Here is a 14,859-nt window from a genome sequence, read left to right on the forward strand (position 1 = left end):
TCCTGTGTAGCTGATCAGAGATGGACATAATATGGAAAGACATAATATGGAAAAGGATGGTGCTGAAAGAGTCTGTATACCTCTCTACTCTCCTCTATTCCACAGTATCTCCCCCTCATCCCTCGCTCACTAAATCTGTGCCTCCATCCCTCCAGAGAGGGAGAGAGAGGTAGAGATATTTACACAGAGCAATAGCGAGAGGAAGAGAAAGAGCGAGAGAAAGAGCAAGGGGGGGAGTGATAGAAGTAGAGAGCGACAGATATAGAAAGTGGGAGTTCAGGAGATAGGAGGAGAGGCTCTATGTCGTTCACTGGGTTACATGCCGACCGTTGTGCGAGCGCGCGTCGGTGTGTAAAATGGTTCCCAGTCCAGGGGGAGGTGAAGCAGCATAACAATAAGGCATGTTGACGGGAAGTTCAAGGGGAAGCAATAAAACATAGCATGGCCAGATGTAATCTGACCCTGCTTATTGCACCACAGCAGAGCACAGACACACCAACACGCTCTCACAGCCTCACCTCAGAGTCCGACGTTTGGCCATAAACATCACAATTCGAAAGTTTAGGCATTAATTCTGAACAGTTAAGGTTTGGGATAGTGTTAAAAAATAAATATATACACTGCTCAAAAAAATAAAGGGAACACTAAAATAACACATCCTAGATCTGAATGAATGAAATATTTTTATTAAATACTTTTTTCTTTACATAGTTGACAACAAAACCACACAAAAATGATCAATGGAAATCAAATTTATCAACTCATGGAGGTCTGGATATGGAGTCACACTCAAAATTAAAGTGGAAAACCACACTACAGGCTGAACCAACTTTGATGTAATGTCCTTAAAACAAGTCAAAATGAGGCTCAGTAGTGTGTGGCCTCCACGTGCCTGTATGACCTCCCTACAACGCCTGGGCATGCTCCTGATGAGGTGGCGGATGGTCTCCTGAGGGATCTCCTCCCAGACCTGGACTAAAGCATCCGCCAACTCCTGGACAGTCTGTGGTGCAACGTGGCGTCGGTGGATGGAGCGAGACATGATGTCCCAGATGTGCTCAATTGGATTCAGGTCTGGGGACCGGGCGGGCCAGTCCATAGCATCAATGCCTTCCTCTTGCAGGAACTGCTGACACACTGAGGTCTAGCATTGTCTTGCATTATGAGGAACCCAGGGCAAACCGCACCAGCATATGGTCTCACAAGGGGTCTGAGGATCTCATCTCGGTAACTATTGGTAGTCAGGCTACCTCTGGCGAGCACATGGAGGGCTGTGCGGCCCCCCAAAGAAATGCCACCTCACACCATGACTGACCCACCGCCAAACCGGTCATGCTGGAGGATGTTGCAGGCAGCAGAAAGTTCTCCACGGCGTCTCCAGACTCTTGTCACATGTGCTCAGTGTGAACCTGCTTTCATCTGTGAAGAGCACAGGGCGCCAGTGGCGAATTTGCCAATCTTGGTGTTCTCTGGCAAATGCCAAATGTCCTGCACGGTGTTGGGCTGTAAGCACAACCCCAACCTGTGGACGTCGGGCACTCATACTACCCTCATGGAGTCTGTTTGACCGTTTGAGCAGACACATGCACATTTGTGGCCTGCTGGAGGTCTTTGTGCAGGGCTCTGGCAGTGCTCCTCCTGCTCCTCCTTGCACAAAGGCAGAGGTAGCGGTCCTGCTGCTGGGTTGTTGCCCTCCTATGGCCTCCTCCACGTCTCCTGATGTACTGGCCTGTCTCCTGGTAGCGCCTCCATGCTCTGGACACTACGCTGACAGACACAGCAAGCCTTCTTGCCACAGCTCGCATTGATGTGCCATCCTGGATGAGCTGCACTACCTGAGCCACTTGTGTGGGTTGTAGACTCCGTCTCATGCTACCACTAGAGTGGAAGCACCGCCAGCATTCAAAAGTGACCAAAACATCAGCCAGGAAGCATAGGAACTGAGAAGTGGTCTGTGGTTATCACCTGCAGAACCACTCCTTTATTGGGGGTGTCTTGCTAATTGCCTATAATTTCCACCTGTTGTCTATTCCATTTGCACAACAGCATGTGAAATTTATTGTTAATCAGTGTTGCTTCCTAAGTGGACAGTTTGATTTCACAGAAGTGTGATTGACTTGGAGTTACATTGTGTTTTAAGCACTGGGATCGAACACAACCCATCCCTGCTCCCAACACCCTAGCAAACCACAAGCCTATTTGATGGTAACAGGCTGGAATGGCATCGCATTTCTTGAGCGATCTGCCTGGACACACACCCACACACACTGCCATTGAAATCCTTGGGTGGACTGCATACACGTTTTTTGGGGAAGCCCAGGTCCCCAATTGTTTTATTTGTACTTTTCGGGATGGAAGAACGCTATCAATGTAAACTTAAACAACTAAAAACAGATAGGAAGTGTGTAGAAAAGATAGAGGACATTCACTACTTGGCCAAAAGTAAACTTGTCAGAAGCCGAGCAGCTGCTGCCATACCAGGCAGTGATGCAACTAGTCAGGATGCTCTCGATGGTGCAGCTGTAGAACCTTTTGAGGACCTGAGGACCCATGCCAAATGTTTTCGGATGTGTTGTTACCTACCCTTACCACCTGGGGGCGGGCCATCAGGCAGTCCAGGATCCAGTTGCAGAGGGAGATGTCTAGTCCCAGGGTCTTTAGCTTATTATTGAGCTTTGTATGCTCTGTATGCTCGATCGTTAAGATTTCCCTTCACTGGAACGAAGGGGCCTAACCCAAACCATGAAAAACAGCCCCAGACATCCTCCATCAAAATGTACAGTTACCATGATGCAAATCGGGCAGGTAGCGTTCTCCTGGCATCCGCCAAATCCAAATGCGTCTGTCGGACTGACGGATGGTGAAGTGTGATTCATCACTCCAGAGAACACGTTTCAACTGCTCCAGAGTCCAATGGCGGCGAGCTTTACACCACTCCAGCCGACGCTTGCCATTGTGCATGGTGATCTTATTCTTGTTTGCAGCTGTTCAGCCATGGAAACCCATTTCATGAAGCTCTCGACAAACAGTTCTTGTGCTGCCGTTGCTTCCAGAGGAAGTTAGGAACTCGGTAGTGAGTGATGCAACAGAGGACAGATGAGTTTTACCCTCTAAGCACTTCAGTGGTCCCGTTCTGTTAGTTTGTGTAGCCTACCACTGCGTGGCTGAGCCATTGTCACATCCAGACGTTTCCACTCCACAATAATAGCCCTTACAGTTGACCGGGGCAGCTCTAGCAGGGCATACATTTGACGATCTGCCTCGTTGGAAATGTCACTGAGCTCTTCAGTAAGCCCATTCTACTGGCAATGTTTGTCTATGGAGATTGCATGGCTGTCTGCACAATTGTATACAACTGTCAGCAAAGGGTATGGCTGAACTAGACAAATCTACTAACTTCGAAGGGGTGTCCATACTTTTTTTATATATAGTGCACATATATTTTTTATAAACTTTGCCAGTTGAGAACAAGTTCTCATTTACAACTGTGACCTGGCCAATATAAAGGAAAGCAGTGCGACAAAAGCAAAAGAGTTACACATAACAAACGTACAGTCAATAACACAATAGAAAAAACTATGTACAGTGTGTGCAAATGTAGCAAGATTAGGGAGGTAAGGCAATAAATAGGCCATAGAGGCAAAATAATTACAATTTAGCATTAACACTGGAGTGATAGATGTGCAGAAGATGAATCTGCAAGTAGAGAAAGGAGCAAAAAATAAATAACGATATGGGGATGAGGTAGATGGGTGGGCTATTTACAGATGTGCTGTCTACAGGTGCAATGATCGGCAAGCTGCTCTGACAGCTGATGCTTAAAGTTAGTGAGGGAGATATAAGTCTCCAGCTTCAGTGATAATTCGTTCCAGTCATTGGCAGCAGAGAACTGGAAGGAAAACCGGCCAAAGGAGGAATTGGCTTTGGGCATGACCAGTGAAATATACCTGCTGGAGCGTATGCTATGGGTGGATGTTGCTACGGTGCCCAGGGAGTTGAGATAAGGCGGGGCTTTACCTAGCAGAGACTTATAGATGACCTGGAGCCAGTGGGTTTGGCGACGAATATGTAGTGAGGGCCAGTCAACGAGAGCATACAGGCCGCAGTGGTGGGCAGTATATGGGGCTTTGGTGACAAAACGGATGGCACTGTGATAGACTGACTCCAGTATGCTGAGTAGAGTGTTGGAGGCTATTTTGTAAATGACATCGCCGAAGTCAAGGATCGGTAGGATAGTCAGTTTTACGATGGTATGTTTGGCAGCATGAGTGAATTAGGCTTTGTTGCAAAATAGGAAGCCGATTCTAAATTAAATTTTGAATTGGAGATGCTTAATGTGAGTCTGGAAGGAGAGTTTACAGTCTCACCAGACACCTAGGTATTTGTAGTTGTCCACATATTCTAAGTCAGAACCATCCAGAGTAGTGATAGTCGGGCAGGCAGGTGCGGGCAGCAGTCGGATGAAAAGCATGCATTTAGTTTTACTACATTTAAAAACAGTTGGAGGCCACAGAAGGAGTGTTGTACAGCATTGAAGCTCGTCTGGAGGTTATTTAACAAGGTGTCCAAAGAAGGGCCAGAAGTATACAGAATGGTGTCGTCTGCGTAGAGGTGGAACAGAGAATCATCAGCAGCAAGACTGACATCATTGACATACAGAGAAAAGAGTCGGTCCGAGAATTGAACCCTGTGGCACCCACATAGAGACTGCCAGAGGTCCAGAGACAACAGGCCCTCCGATTTAACACACTGAACTTGATCTGAGAAGTATTTTGTGAACCAGGCGAGGCAGTCATTTGAGAAACCAAAGCTATTGAGTCTGCCAATAAGAATGTGGTGATTGAGTCGAAAGCATTGGCCAGGTCGATGAAGACAGCTCCACAGTCTTTCATCGATGGCGGTTATGATATTGTTTAGGACCTTGAGCGTGGCTGAGGTGCACCCATGACCAGCTCGGAAACCAGATTGCATAGTGGAGAAGGTACGGTCTAGAGTGTTTCCCCCTTTGAAGAGGGAGATGACCGCGGCAGCTTTCCAATCTTTGGGGATCTCAGGCGATAGAGGTTGAACAGGCTAGTAATAGGGGTTGCAACAATTTCAGCAGATACTTTTAGAAAGAGAGGGTCCAGATTGTCTAGCCCATCTGATTTGTAGGGATCCAGATTTCGCAGCTCTTTCAGAACATCCGCTTTTTGGATTTGGATGAATGAAGGAGAAGCCGGGGGGGGGGCAAGTTTGCTGTTGGACGGGGTAAGGGTAGCCAGGTGGAAAGCATGGTCAGCCTTATAATTTTTTTAATTATCGATTATCGTAGGTTTATTGGTGGTGATAGTGTTTCTTAGCCTCAGTGCAGTGGGCAGCTGGGAGGTGGTGCTTTTATTCTCCATGGTCTTTAGTGTCCCAAAACTTTCTGGAATTAGTGCTACAGGATGCAAATTCTGTTTGAAAAAGCTAGCCTTAGCTTTCCTAACTGACTAAACTGTGAGAACTAACAATCAATCAAATATAAAAACTAGACAGTCACAGAGAATTGAAAATTCACAAAATATTGAATTTAGCAGTTTTGATTTTGTTATTATGTTTGAGCAAAAGAACACCATTAGCCATGGAAAAATGTATAGAATTGCAGTAAATTAGCATTAAAACTGCTAATAAATCTCTCAGCTCCATGGAGAAATTTGTACAATTCCAGGAAATTTGCTTAAAAAGGCAAAACAAAAAATTATCTACACCACCATTATGGGGGCCTCTAAAATACAGCCACGCAGACTGGCCAACGTCAGCATGCGTAACTACTCAACCAAAGTCAATACTTTGTAGAGTCACCTTTTGCAGCAATTAACGCTGCAAGTCTCTTGGAGTATGTCTCTATAAGCTTGGCACATCTAGCCACTGGGATTTTTGCCCATTCTTCAAGGCAAAACTGCTCCATCTCCTTCAAATTGGATGGGTTCCGCTGGTGTACTGCAATCTTTAAGTTATACCACAGATTCTCAATTGGATTGAGGTCTGGGCTTTGACTGTGCCATTCCAAGACATTTAAATGTTTCCCCTTAAACCACTCAAGTGTTGCTTTAGCAGTATGCTTAGGGTCATTGTCCTGCTGGAAGGTGAACCTACATCCCAGTCTCAAATCTCTGGAAGACTGAAACAGGTTTCCCTCAATAATTTCCCTGTATTTAGCGCCATCCATCATTCTGACCAGTTTCTCAGTCCCTGCCGATGAAAAACATCCCCACAGCATGATGCTGCCACCACCATGCTTCACTGTGGGGATGGGTATTCTCGGGGTGATGAGAGGTGTTGGGTTTGCGCCAGACATAGCATTTTCCTTGATGCAGCTCCTTCAGGGTTAACTTTGGTCTCTTTGTCGTCTCTGATTAATGCCCCCCCGTGCCTGGTCCGTGAGTTTTGGTGGGTGGCCCTCTCTTGGCAGGTTTGTTGTGGTGCCATATTCTTTAAATGTTTGAATAACGGATTTCAAAAAAAGTTTTGAATATTTTTGTATAGCCCAACCCTGATCTGTACTTCTCCACAACTTTGTCCCTGACCTGTTTGGAGAGCTCCTTGGTCTTCATGGTGCCGCTTGCTTGATGGTGCCCCTTGCTTAGTGGTCTTACAGACTCTGGGGCCTTTCAGAACAGGTGTATGTATACTGAGATCATTTGACAGATCATGTGACACTTAAATAAAGTCCACCTGTGTGCAATCTAACTAATTATGTAACTTCTGAAGGTATGCGGTGGCACCAGAACTTATTTAGGGGCTTCATAGCAAAGGGGGTGAATGCATATGCACGTATCACTTTTCTGTTTTTTTTCTTTTTTTTTTCTTTTTTTAAACGTATTTTAAAAAATTTCACTTCACCAATTTGGACTATTTTATGCATGTCCATTACATGAAATCCAAATAAAAATCCATTCAAATTGCAGGTTGTAAAGCAACAAAATAGGACGCCAAGGGGGATGAATACTTTTGCAAGGCACTGAACATTACAATGATGAGGCTTAATTTTAAATGGGCAGTAGGACATGGGTAAGGGAAGGTAGTATTGTTAAGATGAAGAATGATTAACTAGTGCTCACACACACAAACACACCAAATAAGGCTCTCTGCAACTGAGTGGAATCTTAAATGGGGCATTTTACAGCTAAAACCCACTAGCCTTTCACCAGAGCCTTCTACCACCCACCCACACACACACACACCTTCAGCTCATATAAAGTGCCTATACACGGAACATTCCAAAAACATGGTACCTAATCATATCTTTAAAACATGTTTTCTTAGCCCTCCTTCCCTCTTGCCCCATCCACCTATGCATTATTCATCTACTCTACCCATTCCAGCAGGAGAGAGAGAAAAAGAGACAAATGGGGGGAGAGAGAGAAGAGAGTTAAAACAAGAGAGTGGGCTCATACCTGAGAACACAGTGCCCCCTGTTAGTGGCATAGAGAATGGCAGGCTGCATTACAATACATGTGAAACCACAGAGATATAGGTTACTAGTACAAGGTCACCGTAACACTGATGTCATGCCTCTTCAACCTCAGGAGGCTAAAGAAATGTGGCTTGTCACCTAAAACCCTCACAGATTTTTACAGATGCACAATTAAAAGCATCCCGTCGGGCTGTATCACGGCCTGGTATGGCAACTGCACCGCACGCAACCGCAGGGGTCTCCAGAGGGTGGTGCAGTCTGCCCAACGCATTACCGGGGGCAAACTACCCGCCCTCCTGGACACCTACAGCACCCAAAGTCACAGAAAGGCCAAAAAGATCATCAAGGACATCAACCACCCAAGCCATTGCCTGTTCACCCCGCTATCATCCAGAAGGCGAGGTCAGTACAGGTGCATCAATGCTGGGACCGAGAGACTGAAAAACAGCTTCTATCTCAAGGCCATCAGACTGTTAAACAGCCATCACTAGCACATTAGAGGTTGCTGCCTATAGGTATAGACTAGAAATCACTGGACACTTTAAGGAATGGAACACTAGTCACTTTAATAATGTTTACATCTGGCATTACTCAGCTCATATGTATATACTGTATTCTATACTATTCTACGTTATCTTAGTCACTTAATAATGTTTACATCTGGCATTACTCATCTCATATGTTAATACTGTATTCTATACTATTCTACGTTATCTTAGTCACTTAAAAATGTTTACATATCTGGCATTACTCATCTCATATGTATATACTGTTCTCTATACTTCTCCAGTAATCTTAGTCCGTTCCGCTCTGACATTGCTCATTCATATACGTATATAGTCTTAATTCATTCCTACATAGATTTGTGTGTGTGTGTGTGTGTGTGTGCGTGCGCGCGCTAGGTCAGTGGGGCGAGAAGGAGAGGTTGATGGGACAGCGGAGGTGCATAATTTCCTCTCCCACAGGAAGTCACTGTGGAACAATGCACATCGCCTTGGTCCCGATGTGTGTGTGTGTGTGTGTGTGTGTGTATGTGCAAACTACTACCTACGGCCCTCAGCTCTCTTGAACGTTTTCAGTGTCTCTTCATAGAGAGGATTTAATATCAGTGAATTATCATGGTCATAAGCCTAGCATTGGCTACAACTACATAATAATATGATGGTGTATTGCATTCATGTTACATTCAGCTACTATCAGGTGAAGTTTCCCTCCCTATACCGAGGTGCTACCTAGCACCTGGGATCAATTGACAGGGAGGCCAGGGAGCAGTGTTGCTCAGCCTGCGGTCCGGGGCCACTACCGGTCCCTAGGATAATGCTGAGCGGTCCCTGAGATAGTCAGAAGCCTGACACTCGTTTAATTGGATCTATAGTGTTAGATGTAATATAAACCCAAGGAGGAAGGGCCATAGCTTGCCTGTTCCTTGCCCAGAAAAGACCATGGCAGTCCCTGGAATAAAAAAAAGGTTAAGAAACACTGCCATGGAATACTGGACAAACCATAATAAACTATGAGAATTAGTGGTAATTCCATGGAGCTGAAACAGTGTAGTATTCCATCCAACAGCCATCATTCCCAGGTGCTGTGGTTCTCTCCCACTGTCAACTCCACGTTCCCATAATGGGATTATCAGGAATACTGTGTGTGCTATGTGTCTATACCAGTATATGATTTTGGTGGTCTGCCGTATGGCCATTGACCTCAATGACCTCAAGGGTAATTATGAGTGTGTCTGCACTGGCCCTCCCTCAGGCAGCCACACCCACACACAATATTATTATTGAATGACCAAAAGCAATATTCAGCCTGGGGGAAGAGAGAGATGAAAGGAGGGAAAAGTGAAAGGGAGTGAGTGATGAGGAGGAGTGTCTCAGACCTGATGCCAACATATGTCACACGTATGTTCAAAGGGCAAAGTGCAAAAGGCCAGACACCACGCGCACATACACACACACACACATCTGAGTGGGTGGTCTCTCTCCCCGACTCTCCAGCTCTCTTTTACTCCCGGGGTAGATGGATACAGACCTGTCATTTTCTGTCTGCCACTTCATCGCTCTCTCCATCCATCTCTGGTTCACCCTCGCCAAGTATGAGATATCAGTTATTGACCAAAACCAAAATAAGTCTGAGCTGTATGTTCATCCAGTCAGCACCCCATTGCATAGGGTAATTTACTCAGTTATTCTTCAGAAACTAAAAGAAACCAAGCAAGTCAAACAAGAGCTGAAAGATTCCAACAGTAACAGAACCTTACAGAAGAATATATTCTATCTGTGCTCATGAATGCATGAGGAGTATTCTGTTTCAATAACTCTCTCACACATACAATCTCCTTCTCTCCCGCTCCCTTTCTCCAGGGTGACAACCAACCCTCGCTCCGCAACTTTAATTAAACGAATCGATACTCCTCTCTCCATCGCTCTTTTCCTCCCTCGGAATGTTAGAGGTCCCATCGGAGCATTCCTGTTTAAAAATCAGGGTTTTCCAGTTCTCATCTCCACAGACACTTTTTCTATCCCACACTAATTGGGAATTCCTCCTCCACACCAGTCAAGGCCGAGGATAATTTTGACTTAATAACGAATAAATAAATACAATAATAGTGAAAACACACACAAAACACCCACTTATCCCAGAGTGTGTGCATGTGTTATCCCAGGGCCGGTGTGAATCCTGTTTGATATTGAACTATTCGTTCGGGGAAGAGACTACACTAAGTGGAGAAACAGCCCACTCACTCATTTGTAATGGAGATTATACCTTCCTTCCATGACGCCTCAGCCTAATCAGACCAGTTCTGTCCGCCTGTCGGTCTGTACCGCTCTCCCTTTTGCATTATGTACTATAGGATGTGGAGTTCCACAGAAGGACTCACTGTAGAGAGCGTCTTTGTCTCTCTCTGACACACACAGTTTATGTTTGCTATTTGAACAGTGATGGTTATCAGAACCAGGTCTTGGTGTGAGATGGTTTATAAAGACAGAGATGGGCCCAGGAGGCTAGCTAGCCATGTAATGTAAAACAGCTGTTGCTTTTTATAACAGTTCATCTCTCTCACACACACACACACAAATGTACATTCACACAACAGTTGTTTGTGCGTCCCTGACAAGACCATCACCTTAACTAACCTCCTCTCTGGTTCCAATTCTAGTCTGGGATAACACACAAAATTCTAACAAATCACGCAACTGTAAATAAAGAATTTAAACAAGACATTCATTTAAATGCGCTCACTCACACACACAACAAAAAAACACACACACACACACAACACACACACACACACACACACACCTGACTAGAGAAGTACATGAGTGGAGAGCAGCTGCAAGTTGAAGACCTGGGAGGAGTGAGTTCCGGTTTCATGCTGAGAAACACAACGAGATCATCAGGAATACCAGGAACAACACACTAACTGTGTACAAAAACATACAAATCAGAGGGGCGTATTACGACACGGGATAGAGGAGTTTGACGAGCTAGCTTTGGTAAATTCTGAGTTCAACTCGGAATACCCGTTGACACAAAAGTGGATCACCTTTTAGCCAGTGTCATGGCTGTCTTGTGAGGATCACATTGGGTCAGATCAGTTTGGCAATGGCTGACAGTAACCAGACCTTCTCTCACCCGCAGAGGGGAGGAGAGACCTGGTGTGTGGATTTTGACACCTCACCCGGTCGTAATTAAGCAGGAGAGGACTCTTGCTCTACGCTCCGATATTGCCTAAAGGAATGTCTTGTCTCCAGACTTTTGCCCACCCAAAGCTATAATGTCCAAAAAAGTAGATAATGGAACAATAATTCTAACAAAGAATGTCCTGAATGGTCAGTGGGGAGTTATAGAAATCTGATGTCACATTGTTTTTAAATTTTGTGATGTCATTAAAAACTGTATGGACAAAATACTAAATTGAAAAGGATACCCCCTTTACCTGTCAAGTTTCCATCCAATGCGTTGTGCATAGGATATGAAAAAATGCTGAAAAATTTTTGTTATGATATTAATGTGATTTTAGGAGTCATAAGAGAACTTCCAATCATATCCTTTGCACATTAAGTTGCCACGCCCCGAGTGAGGTCAGAAAACGTGTTAGACGGAAGGAGACGTCCTCTTTGGCCAGTGTGCATAAAAAGCCTTGGTAACGAAATTAACTTTAGACCAGAAAAGTGTGCCGCAATAGCTACATGTCTGAAATGGTTGGAACTTTGAACCTCAACATGAGGTGAAGAAATAAACTCACCTTTCTTTAGAACAGGAAAGACGTGGTCTAAATCCTGACTATCAACACGAGGAGGAAGAGGCGTAAAACTCCCCTCTCAGACAATCGCTGGTACCTCAAACTCTTCAAACCATCCCATCCTACTACGAGTCTCAAACCATCGCAGTACACTACTCTCCTCACCGCACTGGAACCATCATCACGACTGGCTTATCTTCAAATAAGCAGCTTCAGGAGCGAATGGAAGAGTGAACTCTGTAGTTCTGTTCAGGACTACACAACGGACAAGAGCACCCACACGTAAATACATTTATGATTTCTTATTTCCAATGGGCAGCGGTTCGTGTGCAAACTATATGATTGTGAAAATAGTTACAGAATGTATCCCCGATACGTGTCCCTTTCTCAATCCCCATGTCGTTGGGTAAAATGCCATAGTGTCAGTCCGCTAGGGACCTTTGTCTCATGTAAAGGTTGTATGTTTATTCTGTGTTATTATTTAGTTAGCTAGTAAATAAATAATTAAAACCAATTGGTGCAGTACTAAATCATGCTGTGGTTTTTGCAGATGCATGTGGCTATGACTGTCAGAATGAGGATATGATAAGATTTATAGGATGACTGTTTATCGATGTAATAGACCTTAGAGTTTAATTCAGATGGTGACTCTTTAAAACAACCTCTTCCGTGGTGCCCCAAATCCTAATGAGTTAAGTGTTACATGATTAATTTCAATTGGATAACAATTAAACATCGTTAGTGGATTAAATAATTAATGAATGTAAAGTCACGACACCAGGTAAATTTCTATGGTAACGAATCCTTCGAATGTAACCTGCTCTGGGGCAGGCTAACTTCACTTTATCCTAAAAATAAGAGTCTGAGCCTTGAGTTGAGGACCAATCAAATCAGATTCCCTCCCTCTCGCAAAGAGTGCATCATAATTTCCTTCATTCTCCGGACCATTTGAGGAAGACGATTGATTAAACATTTTATTAATCAAATTACTGTGTTAGTAATATTCTATTTTTTAATCATACTTAGTGGACTGTTTATTAGGTACACCACCCCGTTAATGAAAATGGTTAAAGCAGGCTGACAGGCATCAAGGCATTCAGTTACTGTTCGATTCAACGATAGAATTGGCAAAATGAGTGACCTAAGCGGCTTTGAGCGTGGTATGATAGTCGGTGCCATGCGCGCTGGTTCCAATATCTCAGAAACGGCAGGTCTCCTAGGCTTTTCAAGCACGACAGTATCTATGGTTTACCGAGAATGGTGCGACAAACAAAAAACATCCAGTCAGCAGCAGTCCTGTGGGCGAAAACAGCTCATTGATGAGAGGTAAAAAAGGAGAATGGCAAGAATCGTGCAATCTAATAGGCGGGCCACAAACAGGAAAATAACGACGCAATAAAAACAGTGGTGCGCAGAACGTTATCTCGGAACACACAACTCGTGCCCGCGGACGGGCTATTGCAGCAGACGACCACACCGGGTTCCACTCCTATCAGCTAAACACAAGAAGCAGCTCCAGTGGGCACATAATCACCAACACTGGACAATTGAGGAGTGGAAAAACATTGCCTGCTCCGACGAATCCCGATTCCAGTTGGGTCATGCTGATGGCAGAATCAGGATTTGGGCCCATGGCCCCATCCTGCCTGGTCTCAACAGTACAGGCTGGTGGCAGTGGGGAATGGTTTCCTGTTGCTCGTTAGACTCCTTGATACCAATTGAGCAATGTTTCCATGCACCAAATAATTCAGTCTGTTCTGGAGGCAAAAGGGGTTCTGACCCAGTTCTAGATGTACCTAATAAACTGTCCTTCCTAATAGCGTTTTTTACCCCCTTTTGCTCTCAGAACAGCCTCAATTCACATGACACATTTTTTTTTATTAAAGTGAAACACATCCCATTCATCACTAAAGAGAGCCCTTCTTTCCAAGGGACTAGCTAGGTGTGTGTGTTGGTGTGTATGTGTGTTATCCCAGGGGCAGTGTGAATCCTGTCTGATATTAAAAATGTCATTCAGCTATTTTTGTCTGCCTGTCTGTCTGTCAGTCCAGCAGTCTGACGGTCTCATTGTCCGTCGGTCCATCCCCGTCTGTCCACCCCACCCCCTTCCTCTCTCCCCTTAACTCACCTTCTCTGTCCAGGAAATCTGGACTTGGACTGATTTGCATTATGTAGATGTGGAGTTCCACAGAAGGATTCACTTTAGAGAGCATCTGTCTCTCTCTGACACACGAGTGACGCACACACACACACGTGTTTATGTTTGCTATTTGAACAGTGATGGTTATCAGAACCAGGTCTTGGTGTGAGATGGTTTATAAAGACAGAGATGGGCCCAGGAGGCTAGCTAGCCATGTAATGTAAAACAGCTGTTACTTTTTACAACAGTTCATCTCACACACAAACGTATACTCATGCGACACACACACCTGATTAAGAGACAGAAACAGCCTAGAGAAGTACATGAGTGGAAAGCAGCTGCAGGTTGAAGACCTGGGAGGAGTGAGGTCCGGTTTCATGCTGAGAAACACATTGAGATCATCAGGAATACCAGGAACAACACACTTTTACTGTCTACAAACACACACCATTTACACATCAGGCCTGCTGGGAATCTTTTAGACATATGTGAAGGTATGACCAGCCCACCAACAGCGCAGAGAAACAGGCTGCAGTGAGAGAGACTGGGTACTATAGTGTGGGCCCTGCCTCTTCACTACTCCATCTTGTTTCACATCATTGGGACAACACATCGTTCTATGTCTGTCTGTCTCGCATGCATGCAAGCCACACACAAACACACAGCTGCAGTGATCTACCTTGGCCAGCAGGCTGAGGGGGTCCACAGCAGGTAGTTCCTGCATGATGTTGGGGACTTCCTGTTGGATGTAGAGCTGGAGCATGGAGCTCAGCTGAGAAAGACCCTCCCTCCTCTCCTCTCCCATATCACACAGGTCTGTATAGGAGAAAGAGCGGTCAGTGGAGCCTCACGAGCACAGTGACACGGCCGGTCTTTGTTTTCGCATTATTCATATTTCCTGCTAAGTAATCAACATGTAAGTATGAAGAAAAAAAAAGAAATCTACGCTATATTTGTTGCTGAGAGGAAGACCGGTAACGATCCACACAGACAAAGAGAGGTGCGCACAACATTGGCTATCCTATAAGTAAC

The 14,859-nt window shown here is 44.9% G+C and overlaps 1 protein-coding gene across 3 annotated transcripts in view; it reads right to left on the minus strand.

Annotated features, from left to right (window-relative positions):
* Positions 1–14,859, minus strand: part of smyd3 (SET and MYND domain containing 3) — a 191,390-nt gene that overhangs the window by 152,257 nt on the left and 24,274 nt on the right. For all 3 annotated transcript variants that reach the window (XM_036962694.2, XM_090220608.1, XM_090220609.1), the window contains exon 5: positions 14,507–14,643. In XM_036962694.2, the coding sequence (XP_036818589.2) occupies positions 14,507–14,643 (137 nt within the window). The remainder of the gene's footprint in view (positions 1–14,506; positions 14,644–14,859) is intronic.

The sequence above is a fragment of the Oncorhynchus mykiss genome, chromosome 25, assembly GCF_057628025.1.
Source record: "Oncorhynchus mykiss isolate SJ-2025 chromosome 25, ASM5762802v1, whole genome shotgun sequence".
Lineage (NCBI taxonomy): Eukaryota > Metazoa > Chordata > Actinopteri > Salmoniformes > Salmonidae > Oncorhynchus > Oncorhynchus mykiss.